The 23,777-nt window shown below is 41.7% G+C and overlaps 1 protein-coding gene across 3 annotated transcripts in view; it reads left to right on the forward strand.

Annotated features, from left to right (window-relative positions):
• The window catches only part of AGPS (alkylglycerone phosphate synthase), an 83,157-nt gene that overhangs the window by 8,760 nt on the left and 50,620 nt on the right, over positions 1-23,777 (forward strand). The window contains exon 1 of one of the 3 annotated variants that reach the window (XM_048953132.1): positions 21,917-22,137. The exons of 1 other annotated variant lie outside the window; for it this stretch is intronic. In XM_048953132.1, the coding sequence (XP_048809089.1) occupies positions 21,944-22,137 (194 nt within the window). In that variant the 5' untranslated portion in view covers positions 21,917-21,943. Of the gene's footprint in view, positions 1-21,916; positions 22,138-22,353; positions 22,469-23,777 lie in introns of those variants that run through there. One more of the 3 variants, XM_048953134.1, reaches the window with a different exon arrangement.

Genomic DNA, 23,777 nt, shown 5'->3' on the forward strand with positions numbered 1-23,777 from the left:
GGCTGATTTATGCCCTGAACTGAGAACATTTATATCCATTATGAATTTTTATCGGGTCCAATCTAATTCCCCACATAAATGTATGAATATGTATGTATAACCTTTTACTAAATCCTGCTAAGCACTTGGCATCAATGATACCATTTGCAGCATATTTCATCTGCAGTGAACTTATGCCAATTTTAAATATATTGCCTTTTACTTTTATTACTGCAATCAGTGCTTGCTTGGGGAATGTTTGGATGCCAACAAGAGTGGCATCTCCTTCTGCACTTGCCCTGCTTTGAGAGCTGCAGAGAGCAGTGAGATCACACCTTGGCCTCCTCTGGACTGGACAACTCAAGTAACCTCAGCCTCTCCTTTTGCTAGCTTTGCTGCCCTCCTCTGGACACTTTCATGGACCTTAATATCCTTTCTATATTGTGGAGACTGGAACTGCGTGCAACTGTATGAACTGTATTCAAGCTGAGATCACCCCAAAATTAGATATAGAGGGAGACTCACCTCTTTTGACTATGTCTGTGTCTAATGCATCCCAAAATGCCTTTTGCCTCTTGACTGCCAGGGCAGGCTGCTGGCTCATGTTGAGCCTGCTGTTACCAGCACACCCAGGTCACTTTCTGCAGAGATGTTCTCCTGACACTCATCTCCATCTCTACTTGTATTAGGCATTGCTCTGTCCCAGGTGCAGCACTCAGCATTTTCCTTTTTTGAACCTCATGCTGTGGATGATTGCCCAATGCAATAATCACAGAAAGTGGACAGGTTTTGACTAGAAGTGAAGGAAGATGGGACAGTCTGTAGGGAAGACTATTGTATATTCACAATACTGTAGATCGTAGGAAAGAAACAGCATAAATTGCTTTACTTTATTCTAGCAAAAGTGAGTGTTACCAACAGTATCTACAATTATAGTAACCTGAAAGGTGAGGTTGGCAATAGAAAGGTGTACCCTTGAAAATCAAACCTTGAATTAGTACCTGAAATGAAAAGAGGCCATGAGACAGACTCAAGTAGTCCGTGTATGAAAATCCTTAAGTTTGTGTGTCTTCATAACATCAAGTCAGTGATGAAATGGCATTGAGCTGAATGGGGATGTACTCAGAGCCAACAGACATTCGGAGTGATTGTGTCAGAGGGCAGGACCTGAGAGGCAATACTAACATAAAAGAACTTCTGTGAGTAGGATATCCGCGGATAAAGCCACAAAGTTAAAATCTGAATGTAAAAGTTTTAGTTTGGGAGTGCTGAGAAATCATCTTCTGTTGGTTCACTTAACTAATATAATGAGCAGTTGTTACATTTTTATCCAGTTTAAAATTTCCCTGCAGCTCAAGGTAATTTAGATCTGAGATTTTGGCTCAACTCCATTCCTAGCCTGTACTCAGTATAAGTTATTGCCCTAAAACCATGACATGTTCAATTTATCCTCCATTTTCAATGGCTGAAGAGTACATGCATAATTCTGTGCATGCCCCACTTTCTGTAATCTACTGTGACAAACAGACCAAGTGACTGAAACTACTAGGTAAGACACTTTATTTTAGTCACGAGCCCACACCCAGCTGAAGTTTAAATACCAAGTAAAAATGACTTTTGAATTATTTGACTTGAATTAATGCCAAATTCAATCTTATGCGGTCTCAGACAGGGAAAAAAAAAGTATTGGAGTAAAACCAGTGATTTATGTGTAGGAATATAAGCAGCAATTGAAATAACAGTTGTGGATCGCAATGAAAAATATGACAGGTGTTTGGGTTTTTTTTGTGCTATTGTGACTGTGGGATTGGGAACTTGGTGATGTTTTGATACAGAGTTGAGGACCTTCATTCTCAGTTCCATCTACTATCAAAAATTCTGGCCAGGCTCTGTGTGCCATGCTCCACTACATTGTTCTCTATTGTCCAGTAAAATATAAGATGACAAATATTCTGGAGAGAAAAGTCTGAAGTAATTGTATCACACGTGTCTGAAAGAAATCGTACATTTTCTAACTCAAAATAACTGTGCTAAGAAATGTATCCAGAAATGCTGCACCTTTGTGTTGAGTTTTGATCTTCTGGCTCAGTTTCAGTTTTGTCCGTTAGTGCCATGAGTTCAGATGTAGGAAAGTTAACTTGGCAGAAATCTGGGCTGCCTAGAATTTAATCAGTGTTATACGTCCCACAGGCGTAACGTTTTCTAGGATGATTTTGTGTTCTGAAATATTACTCTAAGAAGAAGAGTTTTTGTTACTATGTAGCAAGCCTTGCTAATAAAGTCCTGTTTGTTTGCCATTTGCTAGTTCAGAACATCAGAAGACAACTTTTTAGCTGTACCTACTCACTCCAACATTCAACTCAAGCTAGGAGAAGTGGCTCAGGAGTAGTTACGTAAAAAGCTTGGTTTTGTTGTTCTGTTTGGCTGCTTGTACCAAGGGAGACTTTGAATACTGAAGTCATAGACAGGTATGACTCCTTGTATCTGTGTATGTAATTTTGTCCTCAGCCAGAGACCTATTCTCTAATTTGATGTTTCTCAGTGGATTTTTTTTTCTGAATTACCATGCCAAATGGTTGTCCACTTTAGTTTTTTCATAGGAAGGCACCTGTTCAATTTCAGATACTTTTCAGTCTGTTCCACTTCAGTGGTCTGCACTCCTCCTCAGAGAGCCTTGAGCCTTCTTCATATTTGAGGTTGCCAGCTCTTTTTTTTCTTTTTCCAAACAGCCAATTTTGTTCTGAAGCTCTTATGACTGAGCCAACTTTCATTCCTTTCATAAAGGGATACTCTCTTGTTATTGCAGTTGAGGAATTCTGTAAGAGGCTTTTCATGTCTCCAGGGAGTTATGTACATTAAAAGCTTGCATTAGGCTCTAACTAACATTTGTTCATGCAGTATTCATTTACTGGCAAATTGCATTTGTTTCCGCTATTGATAAGTACTTGTAAGTTTATTTCTGATGCTGCAGTTACATGATAATACATGACTGAATAAGATATATGCTCTGTTTGAGTAACAGAAGCAGCTAGATGCCTGAATTCAGTGCAATGTACACTGCCATCTTGTGTTCTGAAGTTCTAGTGAATATGAAAATGTGCAGTATACACTGTAGCCTTTCACAAAATAGGTACTGGCTATATTAGTGGAATATGCAAGATATTTGTTGTCTTCTTTCTAGTAAAATATAAATATCACTGATAAATCTGAACTTGTCAGTTTGGAGGATCCATTTCTTTTAATTAATGATTTATGGGCATCTTGGACAAAACAGCAAAAAAAAAAAAAAAAAAAAAACCACAACAAAAAAACCTGAAGTTGAAAATTTTGCTGCAGCCAAGCCATTCTGCATTCTCCTTTCCAGCAATGAGGTTCAACATGGGCTCCAAGGAATAGGTCTGTTGTAAGGCAGCCTCTGAACTGGTGTAGTGTTCCCAGACTAGCTGTCTGCCAAATGCTTCTCTTCTGCAGAAGGGGTGTGAGATAGAAAAGAGGGTAGACTTGTATTCTTAGCTGGAATATCTGTTTCTCTTTGGAGCAGTTGTCTTCAGAATGTAACTGGATCATCCCTAAGGCAGTGCCAGTATGCACCAGAGTACTTCTTGGTGGATGAAATAAGTACTGCTTGCTCTTCCAGTAAAAATAATTCTGTGCTAATCAGAGAAGTGGAGTTGTACGTGCGTACTTCCAATTGCTTTCACTGTAAACAAAAAAAACAAACACATATATGTATATTTTGCTCTGCCTCATTTTTTTATTCCAGTTTCTTCATGTAGATGCTCATCAACAAAGGTTTTATAAAATCCAGATAATGTTGCCTGAAATGAACATAAGCGAAAAAAGTGGAGCCAAAAATCTTTAACTAAGCTTGAAGACTGGGTCAGGGCAAGGAATACTACAAGCATACCATAGCAGCAGATGTCATGGTAGAAAGGTAGAATGGCAGAAAACAGTGGCAGGAGGCCCAGCAGAGAACAACTCTTGGCCTTACTCGTGCATTAGTTCTGATTGGGTTTGCTGCTTTCCAGATACCTTCTATTTCACCCATTTGGCATTCCTTAGCTCTTAGTTTATGCATACTTTTATTTAACATCCAATATGACTTTCTTCTTCTGAAAGGCAAATGGTTATGGCATCTGATATGACTTGTGCATGCAGTTCTCTATCTCCCAAGGTTTCTTTTTATGGCTTAAACGTGTAATAACTGAATTTAAACAACTTCTGTCTCTTGTGAAAGGAGCAGTTAGAATGTTTCTAAAGAGCTTTTGTGCCTGTGACAATACTTTCATCATACTTTACTTTTGTGCTTGCCTTCAAAAGGCAGCATGTAGTTGTGGTTGCATAATCCCGTTTCAGTAAGTTTGGAGTTAAAGCTTTTTGTACACTGCAGTACCACCTCTGGGCTTTATCCAGAAACTATATTTCAGAGAAAACGTCTCCAGTGTAGACTTCCATGATCCCTTTTAGGAACACCCTGTGACTTCAAGTCACAGTCATTGTGCAGAACTGCAAATGCCAAATGCAGCTGTGACTATCCAAATTTTCAGTGCTCTGAAAATTTCAGAATGGTTAGAGAAAGAACAAGGTCAGAGAATAGTAGATGGAGTTTCACTAAGCAAAACTTCAGGCATTTATTTGTGGTTTTTCTCCTGTAATTAAAGCTTAATGCTTCTAAGTTTTTCCAGTGGCACAAAGCCAATTTTACTATTGAGGAAAAAGTTGTTTGAAGAGAGATCTGTGACAGAGCACAACATAATTAGGCCTTGAATTTAAAGTTACCATCATTTTTTTATTTACTGACAAAACTGCCTTTCCTTTAAAGTGTCCATCTGTAGGACTGTAAATGTCAGTGGAAAAGCCTCTGCTTAGCTTGTATTTTCTGTTACCAAGAGCAGCTGGCCATTTGCTGGGTGAAAGGAAAGTTGTGCTTTGTTGTATTTGGAAGCAAAGGTTAGGAATACCACACCCGAGTCTTTGTGAATGATATGTTTGGGTTGTTGTCTCGCTCCAATTTATAGGAGGGAGAGGAGGTTCTTTTATTATCTATATACCCGGCGTGAGATTAAGAAGCAACGGTTCAAATGTTGGTCCAACCAGTTTATTACAAATCTTAATCAGGGGGAATGGGGAAGGGGAGAACGGACACTATTATGATTAGGGTAATGGGGGAAGGGAAGGAGGGCGATAGAAAAGATAGAAAAGAAGAAGCAAGGAGTCTCTATAGGCAGCAAGAGGGAGATAGTCACCAGCATGGATCCAGCGAGGTTCGTAGTTCAGTCTTTTGATCCTCAGTAGCGGTGGGTCATCAGGCAGAGTTGTCCTGTTGCCAATGACGACGGTGAGAAGGACGACGACGACCATGGCGATGATGGCCCCTTTTCAATGCTTTCAAAGTGGTGAAGTCAGCTATCTTTGGAGTGACAGCTCAAATCCAAAGTGGTCGAGTCAGCTCTCCTTTGAGTGGCAGCTTCTGGCTCTGGGGCCTCAGCAGGAAACTCCTTTGTTCTTATCTTCCTGGCCTTGCCAGTAGATAAGAGGAAGCAGGGAGGCACCAACTTGCATCTTGCCTTGCAGGATACAATGGTATCATCCCCCAACCTTCCATACTTAGCTGGAGCGGTTTGGCCACAGGCCAGATCTTCCGCCAGTGAACACTGCTGACCACTCTCTTCCGCTCTTCTACAGAGCAAGCAGCTCTGGGGGAAGGGGCTTGCAAATGTTCCCAAATGTTCCAATATCGATTGTCACACAGTTAGCACCCATCAGTTGCCTCCTTGACAAGTCACTCAGAGTCTTATCACAAGAAAAACCTCAGGAAGCAAGCTTTGAGCCAAAAAAACTAAGAAGGATTCTCACACCACCCCGTGGCTCAAAGATTGCTTGAAATAAAGTATAAGTGACCCTCCACGGTGGTGAGGAAAAGAAAAGGGAGAAAATAAAAAGACAACAAAGAAGCAGGGGGGGAAGGAGGAGGGGGAGAAGGGGAAGATAATCCTTACGCAATTACTACAAAAGATTTCTTGGGCTTGGTTACAAATGTTGCCCTGATCTGTTGGACTTGTCCATCATCAGTTGAAGTAGTTACAAAATACATGGAAGATACAACACGTTGTATAAGTTGAATAGAACATGGAATCATATACGGTACAAACATAAGAGTTGCAACAACACACAGTAGATAAAACAGGATACGTTTGACCCATGGGCCACCTGGAAGCCAGGAAAAGAAATCAACGTCTAGGCCCTTCCAGGTTTGGACAGGAACATGGGCTATCTTCCGCATACCCTGGGCAATTTGTTTAACAACTTTACCATTATCATCAATCTTTAGACAACAATTAGAATCATTCAATTTGCCACAGACACCACTCGGTGACACCTCAGGAGTGGTGGCACAAATGTTACATGTTGAATAAAATGTAGAAAGTGAAAAGAGACAACCATACATTTAGCAATGACCACACATTTCACAATAACCAATAATAATAAATAAATAGGTAAAACAAACTTAGGTATTTGTGTCAGCTGCTTTCCCCACCCAGGAACTCCCAGTGTAAGCCAGGATCCAGATGGGAATTCTTCAGTAGAGGTTGTGGTGTTTATGAATAGCCATACTACATAGAATACATAGGCTACATGAATAGCCAATACTACACTTCAGTTAATTCACTAAACGTGTATCTAGTCTAATTTGACAATATGTGGACTTGCCATGTAATGTTTTCTAAGATGATTTAGTGTCTCGAGAACTTTACACTTGAGCATTTCCAAAGCAATTCAAATGCTAAGAGATACAAATATTAGTTTGGCAAGTTCAAGTATTGTTACAGTCCACAGAACTTTTCACAGGATAGTGTGTGCAGGATACCCCACAGTACAAACCATCACAGAGGGGTAATCCCAGAAACACATACATCTCTTTTTAAAACTTAGGCACTTTCCAACAACCATGTTTTGGATGGAACTCCTGGACTGGTGTGACACTGAAAAGCATCAGTGCAAAAGGCTTTATGATAGATTTCTTTTGTGACCACATCTAACAGATATTAGATGGGTCCCTTGATTCATTTCCCAGTTTGTTAGGAATTTGGAAACACTGTGGAGGAGTTACATGCAAATCATAATCAGTTTGGTAAAAAGGGGTAAAAGAAGGGGTCAAAAGAAATGGTATCACGGTGCAGGGAGTACCAGTAAGCCAGGATGACCTGTAAAAAACCCTGAACTCAGTTGTGAAGTTTAACAGATCCAAGGACTGATACCAATCACCACCCACACCCATAACAACACAAAACATAACACTATTGCAACCAAAAAATGTAATCAAGAGGTACATTCAGTGTTCTAGCATGATCAAATCTTCAGTATTTCTGTCACAAAGCACAAATAGTTAAAATCAGCTATCAGCCTTTTTGTGTTCTGTCAAGGTCCCACGGGGATCTTCTGTGAAATAAAACAAGACACCGACTTGCCCTTTTTGGGCCTTGTTAATATGGTTAAAAAACGAGGGAACAATCCAGCAAGTGTTGATTTCATATTCCTTTTTCGGGGTATCTTTAGCCTTCCAAGGATATTTGTTAAGGGATCCTGTTAAGGTTAGGGAAACTGGCCTCAGGTTAGCTAAGTCAATCGACACAGTCTGGCCAGGGAGGTAAGAGTGTTTCCCTGGCTTATCAGCTACTGGATCGTGACTCACAGGGATAACTGGCAAGAGTGGTGAGACTTTTAGCAAAAGGTTTAAATCGACGATCTTGTTTCCCTTTGTTGTGAGCTTTCTCATGCATCCACCCTTCACCGCCCCCACCCCGCTCACTTGGGAGGGGCGAAGACATCAGTTTTGTAATGGCTTAGATAGCCGTTCAGGTTCCCTGAGAGAGACCCTAGGACCTGGGGTTTTGCTCTCCTCGAGATTCTGGAGCTTTTGTTCTGGCCACCAGTTAACTAATTTCTCCAACCTGACAGTGGGTAATCCATTCATCAAATCTCGTGGAACACCCTTTTGCCAGCCCAGTCTCCAGAGACAATTACGTTTATGATCAATATTTCTCCTACCTGTTTTTACTGACAGTGAGACCCTTCCAGTCCCACTCAGCTTTGGGCTAGGAGGCCTGGGGGCAAGGCTGACTGCTGCAAGTCTTACTTCTCTTGGCTCAAGTTTAGTGGAGGAAGAAACCACTGGCCCATATTTCCTTCCATAGTTAATTAACTCTTGGGCAACCTCTCCCCACGTCCACACTTTGTTTCCTGACTGCAGATGGTTGGGGGTTACAGTTCCTTCTAACACTGGCTGGGTTCTCTCTCCCTGAGGCATTGCCTGTATTTTTCCTTGCAGTTGTATACCTATAGGTTTTAACGACTCTGGAAGCCCTCTAATTAAAGCAGTCATTCTCTCAGGATCAACAGGCATCATCATAGGTGATTCATGATGCGGCTGCAGTTTTCTATCATACATCATTTGGAGACAAGCAGCCTTTTGAACACTCTCTACTAACTGATCAGTTGTTCCAGTAATGGCAAGAGGGTCTCCCCGTTCTAAAGGGTTGAGACCACCTGCCCAATAGGCAGCCCTTTGTGTTAAGGACCAGGGAGCACGACTGTTGCCAGTAGTTAAAAATACTCCTGGTCCCCAATAACCTTCTGCTTCCTTTTCTGTTAACAGAATCTGGTCTCCACCAGTGAGGCTAACCCTCCATACATATTCTGTCTCTGATTCCTTTGGAGAGCGGCTAAAATCCTTTTTTATTTTTGCTAGTTCAGTGGCTGAGAAGGGAATTTCTTTAACATTCATTTGAGGATCTAGATCCTCACTGTTATCGAATGTGTATTCAGTTTTTATCAAAGGACGCAATGGGGCTATTGGAGTTTCTAATTTATCTAGCCTTTCCTTCATTCCTGGTAGTTCCACTTGAGGAAAAGTTTTTTCTCGAGGCAAACTATGGGTGACGGTATGGCTGGCATGCTTACACGTTAGCAGTTCCTTAAAAGCCATTTGCAACAAAGCCGAATTACATTTCTCTCTTTCTAATTGTTCCTCAAGGTTCCCTATTTGATTCTGCAGAGTTTTTACCAATTCTTGTGTAACTCTAACCGATTCCTGCAGTGCTTGTATGGTTTGGAGTTCTGCCGAATGCTTTTCATCTCGGAACTCCACGGCTGCTTTTAAAGTAGCCCCGAGTACGGCACAAATAAACGACTTTCCTTTTCCAGCTCGGGTACGAGCATTGTTTTGCAGAACACTAATACGGTCCGAAACACTCTGCAAGTTATACCAGTTCTGTCGTGCCCAATCCATACCTGATAAAGAGGGTCGAGCACCATGTTTTTCTAAAAGATCAAATAATACATCTTCACTTTTCATGGTGGCAATGCTGTCGCTCATTTTTTCAATACAATGAGAGACCTACACTAAGGGAGGAGGAGGTGCAGGTATTCAAAAGCTCAAGTGACTCCTTATCTCCCCAGGGAAACAGACACTTTTCAAATGCTAATGCTCAAAGCACTCTTCCCTTTCTCTGAGGGGAGCACACAAAAAGATGCAAATTTCACACTTAAGTTACAAGATACTTAAAATCGCAAAATTCAGAGAGGTCTTCTCGAGGAGGCACACACTTAATCAAAATTAATTCATACGTCCCCGAGAGGTACACACATAAACTGTAAAGTTTCAGAATGTGGAGCGGTCTTCCTGGAGAAGGACTCACGTCTAAGTTTTCAAAACTATCGCTCCATGCAACTCCAGGAGGAGCACACAAAGAAAGTTTCAGACTATATCTGGAAGGACAACACTCTCACGGTGGGTATCCTGCAACGACTACGCCATTAAATAAATGTCTCGCTCCAATTTATAGGAGGGAGAGGAGGTTCTTTTATTATCTATATACCCGGCGTGAGATTAAGAAGCAACGGTTCAAATGTTGGTCCAACCAGTTTATTACAAATCTTAATCAGGGGGAATGGGGAAGGGGAGAACGGACACTATTATGATTAGGGTAATGGGGGAAGGGAAGGAGGGCGATAGAAAAGATAGAAAAGAAGAAGCAAGGAGTCTCTATAGGCAGCAAGAGGGAGATAGTCACCAGCATGGATCCAGCGAGGTTCGTAGTTCAGTCTTTTGATCCTCAGTAGCGGTGGGTCATCAGGCAGAGTTGTCCTGTTGCCAATGACGACGGTGAGAAGGACGACGAGGACCATGGCGATGATGGCCCCTTTTCAATGCTTTCAAAGTGGTGAAGTCAGCTATCTTTGGAGTGACAGCTCAAATCCAAAGTGGTCGAGTCAGCTCTCCTTTGAGTGGCAGCTTCTGGCTCTGGGGCCTCAGCAGGAAACTCCTTTGTTCTTATCTTCCTGGCCTTGCCAGTAGATAAGAGGAAGCAGGGAGGCACCAACTTGCATCTTGCCTTGCAGGATACAATGGTATCATCCCCCAACCTTCCATACTTAGCTGGAGCGGTTTGGCCACAGGCCAGATCTTCCGCCAGTGAACACTGCTGACCACTCTCTTCCGCTCTTCTACAGAGCAAGCAGCTCTGGGGGAAGGGGCTTGCAAATGTTCCCAAATGTTCCAATATCGATTGTCACACAGTTAGCACCCATCAGTTGCCTCCTTGACAAGTCACTCAGAGTCTTATCACAAGAAAAACCTCAGGAAGCAAGCTTTGAGCCAAAAAAACTAAGAAGGATTCTCACAGTTGTGTCTGACCAGTGTCTTGTTAACCCTCCTTGCTTGGTTTACCAGCTCTCCTCAGGTTGGAATCAAGTATTATGCAGTTTCAGATGTCGTTCATGTGGATATATTGTCTATTTTGCTGTCCCCAGTTGTGGTCAGAGATGAGATCTTGGGCTACAGCTTCAGGCTTGATGGCAGCACAGGAAACAAGGATGCCATGCTAGCTGGAGTTCCCAGATCCTGGGCTGGGACTGCTCACAAAGCCTCCAGTAGATAAAGCTTGCTGCTAGTGCATGTGGCTGACAGCACATCAGCAGGCACTTCTGCAGATAAACCTCTGTCCTCAGAGAGTGCTCTGGTACTGGATTTGAAGGCAGCAGAACCACTAAACCTGCTGCAGGGATTGATAGAGCTGTGGAGAGGGATGACAAGTTCACAGCAGAGGCATTGATTCAAACAAGCTCAGTGCTCTGTAAATCTGGAGATGTTTGTGCTCAGGAAGGCTTAGGAATTGTGGGATATGTAGTATCACCAGGAAGAGAAATCTGAGGCTCATAATTTTCCTCTTTACATTTTTTTACAGTGTTAGAAACTGGTTAGAAGCTGTGATACAATATATTTACACAATATAACAGAAGTGTTTTAAAATTCTTTCTTAATAAACAAATGTGCACTTCAGCTAACTTAACTAACAAATAATTGCTAGAAGTCTTTATGGAACGTATGTGCTATGTCTCTGTTCTCTGTGACCAGAGAGCTCTTCGTTGACAATGCAGTGCTTGCAGCACTGATCCTTTTGTTAGAGAGTTTGAATGACATATTGAGCAGTACATAAGGAAATGTAAACATCTCATTGGAGGAATAATGCAGAAATGGTCCCTTGCCTTTTAAAGAAAAAAAAAACAAACACAAGAAAAATTCAGATTAGTGACTCAAAAATAGGCATATCAGCAGTGTCTTGATCTCCTGTGTATCAGAAGCATTACCCTCTACATGGCAGTAAAAATTTGGTATTTAAATAGGAGTAGGGCAGTCTTGGCCTGAGCTGCTTTGTACCATGATGTCCATGGCAAGTGCTACTGTTGTCACAGCAAGACAACATCTTGACAAGTGTCTCAATTTTTGTCTCTCCCTCTGCTAAATTTATTGTCGTGATTTATTCTTCCTTCAGTCACAAGGTTGTACTATTATCCTTAGCTGCCCTTCTCAGACTAATCCATACGTTGGCCAGGAGGGAGTGCTCTAGCAGGGCTGCCAACGCTATTATCCCTGAGTCTTAACCGGCCCTGTTCCAGCAAGCTTGGGAATGATTGCCCTGAGGTTTCTCATCAAGCTGCTTCCAGCTCACAAGAACACGAGAAGTCACTCAGTGCTTTTTATGCCTGGTCATTTGGTATATTTACAGTATTACTTTCTTCCTCGAAGTTTGGCACTGCTTTCTTTTCCCCCACTTTCTGTTTTGCAATTGTTTCCCTGCTCCTAAACTTCCCGTGCTGCAGTGCTGAGGAGCCATGCATACAAGGGCAGTTTGTTTTTTAACTTCTCAACATACAAAGCATGTTGTGTTAAAGAGAAAATAAATTCTGTTTTTCTCTCACACATTTGAAAATATCTACCTTCTTCAGTGATATCATTGCATGTAATGGAGCAGTAAGCTGGTCCCCTATCACACAAAGAAAGCTGTAGAGATTAATTATCTCACAAATATTTTGGAGAATCAAGCAGTTCACCCATTTGTGCTGCTCCATTTCCCATGTTTTCAGCTGAAAGAACATGCTGCTGTCTAAATTGATGGCATCCTTTTCAGCTGAGACCAGCTTAATCCATTTTCTGTTCTTCAGAAAAGGAGCTGCCTTTGTTATCCCTTGTATGCACCACATTTCTCTATTGAAACAAAGCACTGGTGAACAGCACTGGCTTGACAGTGCCTGAAACTGGAGTCCTCAGGTCTGGTGCAGCACAGCAGTAAGACCATTTAGGGTGCAAATTCAGCAGTATGAGCTTTAATTTTATATACTTAATTAAACTTCCACACTATGCAGAAGAATTCAAATCACATCATTGTAAGGAAAGAAGCAAAATTTTAAAAGGGTAAAACCCACAAATGACCAATAATTTCAAAAGTGAAAGGAAGGCAGCCTTACAGACAGCCTTAGCCACTCATGGTTTGTCTGCTTTAGCAGTGCTTGCTTACTTATATCTAATGATGCTTTTTAATAGCTCCTACCTATGGCTGTCCACCCTGCCCTTCTCCAAAAGGGCCTTGTTTAATAGTTTATTTATGGCCTCGAATATTCAGGGAAATTACCACTCATTCCTTTTCATTCCTTGTAATTTGCAAAATTCTGTAAATCACCCCCTTTCAGTAGCATCTCTCATGTTAAAACTGTGTTTTAATAACTGTAACTTATCTGCATCTGAGCAGAAATGTTGCTGTCACTCACACAAATACTCAGTTCAGCTGCCCTTCACTCTTGGCCTAATCTATAATTGAATCGATGTTTGTTTTGTTTCACAGAAGGAACTTATTTACTTCTTGATCTCATTACTGCTGCTTTACATTGTCTCCTACTTCTTGTTCTTGTTTCTCAGAGCAAAACTAAAGAGCTTAGACCCAAGTGTTGAAAAAGGAGGATGAACTAAGGTGTGGTAGTTGCGTACTTCAGCCCAAAACAAAAGGCAAATGTTACAGTGATGTGCAGTGTAATGATAATTTATGCAGGCCTGGTGTAATGATAACGACACTGATGGCAAACCAGGAAATCCCATCTCGGTTGTGGTTAGCCACGTGCATGCAGCACCATGTGGTGTGCTCCACTAACCAGACATGGCTCCCTGTTCATAGTTCCGTGCCTCCGCTTCCTTCTGATCCACTCTTGAGACAGCAGATCAAGAAAGAGCATTAGATGCTCAGTTCCCCCACCTGTTTCTGTCTACACACTTCTTGACTTGCTTAATCTATTCTCATCAACTTTCCATTAGTAATTACCTTTATAGGATAATTGTGCTACCGTGTGGGAGGTAATTATGGGGTAATATAAGAGCATATAAGAGAATGATATAGATATTATTGAGAAAACGTTGCCAGTTTTTTCTTATTCTAAGCTGCAGATGCTTAATTCTTCTTTGATATCTATTTCCATAAAGATAATGAAAAAAACTTGGGTTTTAAGCAAAGGGAAAAAATGCCAGTTGTCACAAATAAGAAGAGGAAAATGACGAAAGCAATGGAATTATGTGACAGAAGCCTCAATAAAATCCAATGCTTAATTCAAATACAGCTCACATTTAAAGTGTGGTTTTTTGTTTTTTGGTTTTTTTTTTTTCATTTTAAAGAATCACAAGATTACTCAATTTGAGAGCAGTTTTTGTATGGTATATTCAAACACTCCCCTTGTCCCAGATATGGTGTTTACACAATTGCTTAATTGTGTGTCTGATGTTGCATACCTTGGTATTCCCTAGAGCACACTCAGGTAATTGTCTTAAAATGTAATAGACACTAGGAGATAAAGTTCCTTCTCATTAAATGCTGAGTTTGGATTTGTTTGTTAAGCTGCCTTGCTATCTGATCCAGGAAGCTTTTTTGTTGCTTTTGTTGTTGCTGTTTGTTTGAGTGGGTCTTTTTGTTGTTGTTTGTTTGTTTTCTTTTGAGCTAGCTACAATAATCAAGTGCTCTACCTTTAAGTGAAATGTTAAACTTGGTTATCTGGTAGATGTCCGTTTTCCACATTAAAGAATTCTGTAATAAGATTCAGTCGAGAACTGCACAGATATACTAGGCTTTTCAATACCTTTTTCATATTTTAATTACTCAAGTGAAAATCCAACAGACTTAAATTGCATTCCATCACCTTTAGTCCTTTCCATTGTATTTCTCCTCTTTCTGAGATGTTATTTCTCATCCTGACAATGCAGAGCTCTTGTCACTCCTACAGGCTTCTCAAGAAGATGCGAGAGAGAGAACCATAGAATCCTTGGAGTTAAAGTGACCTTTAAAGGCCATCTAGCTAAACTCCCCTGCAATAGAACAGGGATACCTACAGCTCGATCAGGTTGCCTAGGGTCTGATCCAGCCTTGCCTTGGAAGTCTGGAGGGATGGGGCATTCACCACATCTCTGGGCAGTCTGTGCCAGTGCCTCACTACCCTCACTGTAAAAGACCTTTTCCTTATATCTACCCTCTTTAAGCTTGAAACAATTTCCCCTTGTTCTGTTGCCCCAGACCCTGCTAAAGAGTTTGTCCTCTTCTCTATAGCTCCCCTTTGGATATTGAAAGGACTTGAGTTTTTGAAAGTTTTTGAAAAATCTTTCAACTTTATTGGAAGATTTGGGTTTCTAACTAAAATACAAGCAACATTCTTTTCTGCAATGCAGTGTGTATGTTATATTACTTGAAGAGATACGGCAAGAGTTATTTGCTCCAATACTATGTACAGGGGCATAAGTAAGGGAAATGCAGAATTAAGCATGTGCTTTCATTGGTAATTTCTTCTTTGAAATTCTGGAAGTTGTGGCAGATTGGGAGAATTTTAGTGCATCAAACTGCATACTTAGATTATTTAACAAAGTGCTATAATTCAGTCTTGCTTCCAGTATTTCCCCTGATGATGTGATGTGATGTATGTTGAGATCCTAGTTGTATCCTGAGTTGATCTCTAAGTTCATACACATTGGCACACAGGTGACAGGAGACTGCCAGGATATAGCACTGTCAGAGGAAATTGTTGAACATGATTAGTGTTTACTACAACCACATTCTTTTGAATCAATTATACATGGAACTCTGTTGTCTGCTGACTACCAAAGCAATACATTTCGGGAAAGAAGGCATCTTTCCTTTCCAAACACACATAACCTACACAAATGAAGAAAGAATCATCATTTTATGAATTAAATGTCTCAAAAAGAAACTACCAACTCTAGTCAGGATGAACTCATAAACTGAACTGAAAGTGGTCATTCTCCAAAGTGGATTTTCACTGTTGCAATGCTTCCCATCAGACTCTTCCAAAGAAGGGCATAAAACTGGAATGAAAAATGAAAGTTCTTGAAGTAAATGAAGAGAACTGAGCATCTCTGACTTATGAGATTAAGTCACCAAGATAAAATGCAGGTGTATAGGAGCTACAGCAGGCAAGAAAGCATACAGGAGGCAAATAGTTTCCATAGAGGCTCCCTTGTCATGCTGGGCAATTGTATTTCACTTTAATTGACAGCTCTGTTAAAGAAGGGGAAGGAGAGAAATTCTTGGGGCAATAAACAGGAGCATGGAAACCACACTTGAGCTCCTTTGGGATAACACCTTGAGAGCTAACTGTCTGTAAATGTCAAATTATGCTTACTTCCACCAACAAAGCCACAGGAAGCCATACGTGGTAAGTTTATTTGGTTTTACTGAATTGCCTCGGTAAACAAATGCAGAAACTGTATCACTTGACAGGCTTTTGACATACATTGTAGAAGGGTTGAAAGATGGCAGGGATGTACACCTCCTCACAGTGCTTTCTTCCCTTCATCTGGATGCAACAGGACCATTGTTAGAATAGATTAAAGAAAGTAAAATAAGAATTCATTGAGACCTTGCAAAGCACATATACTATAAACTTATCTGCCACTCTTGTTACCAGTGATGGAGTTTAAATGGATTTACTACCAGAAGTAAACAGAATAAACAAATAGAAATTTGTCTTATTCAGTTTGCAAAGATCTGCTTTGAATTGATAGATGTAGAAACGCACCCACACATATATCTAACTATTTATCAGATACATTTCTTGCAAGCAAAAGATGGAATAGGTAAAATAGGTCTGACATGGATAATAGTAGTATACTACTTCTAACTGCCCTGGGACACCAGTGGAAGGCATGGAGAAGTTGTAACCATTTCGCAGTGGAGTCAATATACATTTTTTAATATGTCATTGACAAGGGTTCAGCACTTCTCAGCGATCTGCTCTTGTTCAGGTATAGACATCTAGGCTGTTCTGACCATCTTGTTGATTGAAAGCTGAAATAGTTGAAAATGTAACGAGAGAGAGCTAACTGCTGTGTACAAAAATGTCTGCATTTTTTACATGTTAAAGAGATAACATACTGCCCACTAACCTTTTCCATATAGGAAAGTCAGCTACTAGTTGGAGATCTCTAGATAAGAGATTTCATTCATGGTCCAAGCTCTGTACATTTTTATCTGTTTTATCCTAGTTTCAGTTCTTCCTGTCCTTGTGTAAGCTTTTCATATCCTGACCTTTGCCAATGGCTTGAAGTCCTGCAGGCTTCTCCCTAGCTGTGACCTTTGAGACCTGGGCCTTTCTCAGACTGTAGTATTGAATCCTGTATCTTAAGTCTCCTATTGCCATAAGCTGGTAGTTGATGGATGGATGGATGGATGCATTGCCTTTCCCTCAGGGTCTCTGCTTACTCTATAAAAATGACACAAAGGCTAAGTAGAAGAAATTGTTTCAGGAAAACTTACTGATCTATTCAAGTAATAACGGAACTCCTCCCAGTGAATCAATTAGTTGGTGTTGAATGATGGATTCATCAAAGGGTGTAAGCTTTCCACACTGGTGATCAAAGTGAGTAATACATAGGTGAGCTTGAGGGCTTATGTCCTTTTTGCCCATCTGTTGCCCCATAAGTTTCTTCTGAGCTCATGATTCAGCTGTGGATGTCCCACACCCATCCTGTTCTTAAGAGAGCCAAAACCCCACCTCTTCTGTAGGTGGTGGCTTTTTTTGCAGGGTTACAGAAGTGCAGAACAAAAAGGTGTTCATAGTACATTAGTGTCAATCACATCTGAATTGGACTGCAAGGAAGCAAAATCTGAAATACACCTCATTCAAGCAGCATTTCCTTCTGTTTTAACTTTGCAAGTAGTTCAATGAAAGGAAGACTCTTGAAAAAGAAATAGTTCTTTTGCCCTGCTCATATTCTGCTCATCTGTTTTAAAGAAATCCTTTCCTTTTGCTGAGGAAATACATTTTAAGTAAGATATAGTTTTCCCAAATTACAGAAAAAGGTAGCTGTGCTCCTTTGGAAGCTGTTTCACAATGGTATTTTTCAGGTAGTGTATCTAGGATAAAAAAAAAGCCTTTTACTGACACATGAATTGTTTAAGCTAACATTTAAAAATCTCTGTCAGGATTAAAGACCAAAGAATCCCCATGCTGCTTCAGACCAACATCCATCCTGCAGAGTGTTCTGTCTGTGGTGCAGGCTACAATCATGAGCTCAAGTGAATCTCAGACATCTGGAAGAATCAGAACCAGTAAAGCATATGTGATACTTCCCCCTAATATTCTGCCATTCTCTAACCGTTTCCAGTTTAGAGATTTTCCTAAAATCACTACAGTAAGGTGGGACTGATCAGGGCCAGTGAGGTGAGCTAGTGCCTCCTGGGCCCTGGTGACATTCCTTGTACTCACATAACCATTTTCTTGTGTGAGGAAGTTGCACTATAATAAACATTATCAACATTTCTCTTAGTTGTTCAAGTTTTTAGAATTAAAGTTTGCCCATTTGTAAACTGAACTATTTTTCTGTTTCTGTTGGAAGCTACACTGTCTGCTTGCCATAGTTACTGCTACTGAGAGAATATATAACACCTAACATGTAAAAAAACTTTACTTTGGGAAGAACAGTTCAGTGTAAGGTGCAGGAGATTGCAGGTTATTGTTATACAGAATACAATAGATAATACCTGAAAATATATCTGCATCACTTTTTTCAGCCATTTTTGAACTGAATTGAGTCCTACCAAAGGACTCAATGTTTTTGTTGCTCCATGCTTTTTGCACATCATCTGCTAAAATCTTGGCAATTTAGAGTTCAAGCTCAGCATATTTTACTAACTCTTCTGCCTCTGATTTTTTTTTTTTTTTTTTTTTTTTTTTTTACCAGTGTAGGAAAAAATATTTTTATCGAAAGCCAACTTTTCCTTGTATAAAGCAGAGGATTTTGATTTTCTCACTGCTTACTATTACAATAATGTTATTGTGCTCAGAAGCAGTCAGATGAATTAAGACTAATTAATCTAGTCTGCTATCTAGTCCATAAAGAAACACACAGGTTTCTACTATGGCAATAGCAGTTCCTGTTAGTTTCAAGAGGCCAGGAACTTTCAGGGATTTCAATAATTTATTTGAAATTTTTCAAAATTCCTTTTGCATTTTTGGTTCAATATAGTCCTCTGCCTTCTCTTCAAGATGTGTGTGCAGCTGCTGTTTCAGCGTCTCACTTGAGGTTAGATGTGTATCCTATCAATTAGCTCAATTAGCTTTCCTTATCTAATACTTACGTCTCTTACTTTTTATACAGCCATGTGGCGACAGGACAAGGAGAAATGGCTTTAAACTGGAAGAGAATAGATTTAGACTAGATATTAGGAAGAAATTCTTTACTGTGAGGGAGGTAAGACACTGGAACAGTTTGCCCACTGAGGCTGTGAATGCCCCTTCCCTGGAAGCATTCAGGGCTAGACTGGATGGGTTTTGAACAACCTGGTCTAGAGGGAGGTCTCCCTGCCTATAGCCAGGAGTTGGAACTAGGAGATCTTAAAGGTCCCTTCCAACCCAAACCATTCTGTGACTTTGTGATCTCAAGCAAATGCTGCTGCTTTGGCTTGGCAACTGTTAGCCTGCTTTAAACAACCACTTTGCAGATCTGCTGGAATTTCTGCTGAAATTGTACTTCCCTTTCTTGTCACAATTACATTACTTTCAAAAATGTTGTGTTTGCTAAATTTTCTTTTTAACCCTTCTATTTATCAGTTAGATTTTATGTGAATTGATTAGACGTTTTAAAAAAATATGTCAGTGGTTCACAGTGTCAGGCAAATGATGAGAAATAGCAACTTCACAATCTGCCAGTCCATTATGTTCCTACTCCCATTCATGAATATTGCCATCCTTCCAAAGGAGCTGAGGAACACATTCAGAGTGCTGCCACAGAAAGAACTGAGGTTTCCATAAGCAGCACTTCCATTCCCTGTAAGATAAAGGTTCACACTCATTTAAGTACCACCATGCTCTACCACCCCCAGTTAAATCTTTAGATGCACACTCTTGAAAAGTAATTGGGAACTTTTTAAACGGTTAAGTTCTGAGGTAGTGATAAATGTTGCTCGTCGGATATTGTTAGATTCTATTTTTAACTTGGACCCTTAGAATCAAATAAATGAGCCCATTACAAATTACTGTTCCTCACTAGTAAGTATAGTGCAGAGAATCATTCTGGCAAAATCTGAAGCCTACAATGAACCTGTTATCTCTCTCCAAACCTTCAGCCGTGTGAAATGGTTTAGATAACAGTGACTTAAAAACCTTCCAACTATATTCAGTAAACAATGTGAATGGAGAACTCAGTCAAAAGACCTGTGTTTGTTCCCTAAAGACTGCCTCCCCAGCAGCAGATAGTTAAATGCAGATATACATGAGTTAATCCAGAAAGTAGCATACAAATTACTCGGGGGGGGGGGGGGGAGGGGAAGAGGAAGATGGAATTTAACTCAATAACCAAACCCAGGAAAATTGTAGAGTATTTTGTAGTCAAAGTACATTCAGGGCATCAGATTAATCATGGTGAGAATCAAAGCAAAACAGACAGCAGTAATACCTGGCTTTTATGCACTGCTTTCAACCAGTAGTCTTAAAATGTTTGATCCAATATTGTCATACAGTCCTCAGGGTATTTCTCTTCCAACCAGTCTCTGCAGGGAGATCCTGTTATCCCTGCTTCTATATGAGGAGCTATAACTCAAAGAGGCATCAGTATTACATGTGAAGTAGGGAATTGAACCAAAGTCTCTCTGCTTGTCCTCTACATACTGCTCCCTGGAGAACTTCCTGCTAGTTGGTGCTCCCTAGAGAACTTTCTGCTAGTTGCTTAACTAATGGGAAGGTATCACACTGAAGTATCATGGGAGAAATAGGTCCTTGAAAGGGATTTGAAAGAGGATGAGGCAAGAGTTTTATGAATCTTCATGTAATTTCCTTTTATATATAAGACAGAATAAGCATAGGGTGAATGAGGATGGAATGGACATAGAAATTAGCAGTGGTAGGTAAAATATCATTATGAAAGTGTTAATAATCACAGATACTTGCACTCCTCTTCAAGATTTCCATAAAGGTGACTGGTGCCATCAAACTGCAAAAGGTAATCACAAAGTAGGTTCTGCCTGATAACAGACTGGACTTTATCTGTGTGAGGCAATTCAGTTTATAGAGAAATGTTGGCATTTATCTGAGGAGTTTGTCTATATGATCATCTAGCTCTGAGCAGAACTAGTTTTACTGATAGATGGTGTGCAGTCCGTTCTTGAAGATAATGGAGGTGACTTCATTCTGTTCTTAGGCAGACAACAGTTTCTCATTTTCACTGCCGCTGAAAAGTAGCCTGGTATAAATACTGAAGTTGCATCTTGAAATTTGCGCTCATTATTTCTCGCTGACAGCACGGACAGGAAGAGCAGATTGACTGCTGCCTTTTACTTCAATAGCAATCTTTTACATATTTGAAGATCTCTGAGCAGGTGTCAGAGGTGTGAGTATTGTCAGAGAGACTGAACCAGAGGCATGAGCGAGAGGTAGAGTTGCGTCAAGCTTGGACGTAAGCAAGGCACGTTGGTATTATCAAGGGTTGTGTGCATGGGGCCAGCAAGTTGGTGCTGGGTGTGTGATTGTGGGGTCTGAGGTGCTCAGGTGCTCACACGTAGAACGGCTCTGTTGGATGGATTTTTTTGAACTACAAATCTGCCACAGCACTGAGACCTGCAGGCTCATTACTACTGTTGTATTCATTCACTGCAGGTAAATGTGATCAGTACTACAGTACAGGTTACCTCTGTATTTCAGCAAAAGTGTCTGGAGCAGTAGCAGCCTCTGCTCTCACATTAGGACACCGCTGCACTTATCAACACTCATGATAACATCTGTAACACCTGTAAGCCACTGTGTCACCTCACCAACCTATTTCTTAAATGCGTCACCCACGCTAATGCCATTAATGAGCGTTTCATAATTAACTTAGGCAACCCTCAGCTTTATAGAAGCATCTCTCTCTCAGATAGGCTCTCGATAATCAAAGCCCAAGCGACGAAACGTCTCCCGTGAGGCCCGTGCTTTCCCGGCTGCTCACAGCCCCCAGCAGCGGCGGCTACCGCCGGGAAGGGCCCGCTATCCGCTGCCGGCCGCCCGCAGGGCAGGCCCCGGGCAGGGCTCGGACAGCGCGGGGCCGCGCCTTCCGCCCGCCTGACCCCTCACCCGGCAGCGCTCCGCGGCACAACACGGAAGTGCCATGGCGGCGGCGGCGGAGGAGGCGGCGGGAAGCGGCGGCGGGTCCCCGGCCTCCGCCCGGCGGCGGCTGCGCATCATCTCCGGGCACCTGCGGGGCTCGCCGCGTGCTGCGGGGCGGGAGGCGCTCTCTCCGAGCCCCTGCAAGGCGCGGGGCGGCTCCGCCGGGCCGGTCGCCGGCTCCATCCCCAAGAAGCGGTGGGTGCGGGCGGGAGCCCCGCGGGGAGCCGGCCTCAGCGGGACGGGGCGGGCGGCCGGGAGTGGGCTGCGGGCCCGGTGGGGCCGGGAGGCGCCGTGGAAGTCCAGGGAGAGCGGTCATTGGCTTCTGGGATTGAGAGGTGTGTTAGCGTGGGGAGCCGCTCGCTGTCCTCCTCGGAGCTGGAGGAGAAGCTTGGTGATGAAAAGAGCAGCTCGTAAAGAGGGGAGGTTGTGTGCAGGCTTTCTGTGCTCCTGGGCTCACGGATATGTGAGGCCTCGTGGGTGCTACTAAAATGCTCTTGTAAGTTGGGCTGTCTTGAATTTATTGGAGGTGAGTGGATGGAAGTATATCTTATGCTCTTTCTGTAAGCAAGGCAGCTCTTTTCATGTGAGACCAAGGGAAGACAAACAGTAGAATTACCTAGCAATAAATTGGCTCACCAGCTCTTAGATTTATTTATCTGGTGGATTAAATGCTATAGTTACAGTACATAGATATGATTTCAAATAACTTATTGCTGTCAGGTTCACTTTCTGGAGGAATGGACTTGCATGTATGTTGTGATGCCCCATCCCTGGAGGTGTTCAAGGCCAGATTGGATGGGGTCCTGGGCAGCCTGGTATGGTATTAAATGGGGAGTTTGGTGGCCCTGCATGTGGCAGGGGGATTGGGGATTCATGGTCTGTGAGGTCCCTTCCAACCCTGGTCATTCTGTGTGATGTCCCCATTTTCTGATGCTGATTTGCTGTGTGCACGTTGCCATGCTGTCCTGTAAGAGCATCTCATGGCTTAGGTTACAAACAACCCACCAATCTCCATAGAGCAGTGCCAGGCAATGGTGTTATATGTGGCTATATGGAGGCAGCCAAGAAGCTGGCAGGACAAGCAGCAGGTGTGACTCATTGCTCCTGTGTGGAAAACCCATTCAGCTGGTGGCTTGCTCTCAACGTTTTCTCAGACAGCCATGTGAGATAAAAGGAACGGTCTGAGTTACTCTAACAGACTATTTGTGGCTTGAGCTGAGTTTGACTGCTTTGAGGGGACTGGGATGTTATAGACGTAAAGCCAAATGTTACAAACTGAGAGCATTTAGCCCTTAGTGAGCGGATGCAACAAGCAGCGCTACTCACTGACAGAAGTGGGTTTTCCCAGAAGTGTTGGCTTCCATACTGAGTTTTTCTTGTATTTGAGTTCAGGAAGAAATCACCGTTTCTGAAAAATACTGACTTAGCTGCTTGTCATGCATTTACTTGACATTGCTTTTTATGTAATTTCTGGAGCAGGTTCCCATTGAAGAGCAGCAGAAACATAGTTATATGAAGGTGCATATCGACCTGAGGGTAGCCACTTCTACTGTAGAAACCATGGGTGTGGTGAACTTAACACTTGCTGTTCAATGGGTTAATAACATTGTTCTGCACTATTAGTATTCACTACAGGAGCATAATTGCTATTATTTTGATTAACTTGTTCTGGATGAAGAGTAAATTACATTGCTTCAGGGATCTTAATGTCCAAGAGATACGACTATGGGACATTATTCTGTGATAGTGTAAGGGAGCTACTGGAATGTGTTCCACATCATTGGTACAGCTGTCTTGGTGCACTTAGAGCTCAATATTTTTGTGTGTATGGAAAT

This window comes from Lagopus muta, chromosome 8 (genome assembly GCF_023343835.1).
Source record: "Lagopus muta isolate bLagMut1 chromosome 8, bLagMut1 primary, whole genome shotgun sequence".
NCBI lineage: Eukaryota > Metazoa > Chordata > Aves > Galliformes > Phasianidae > Lagopus > Lagopus muta.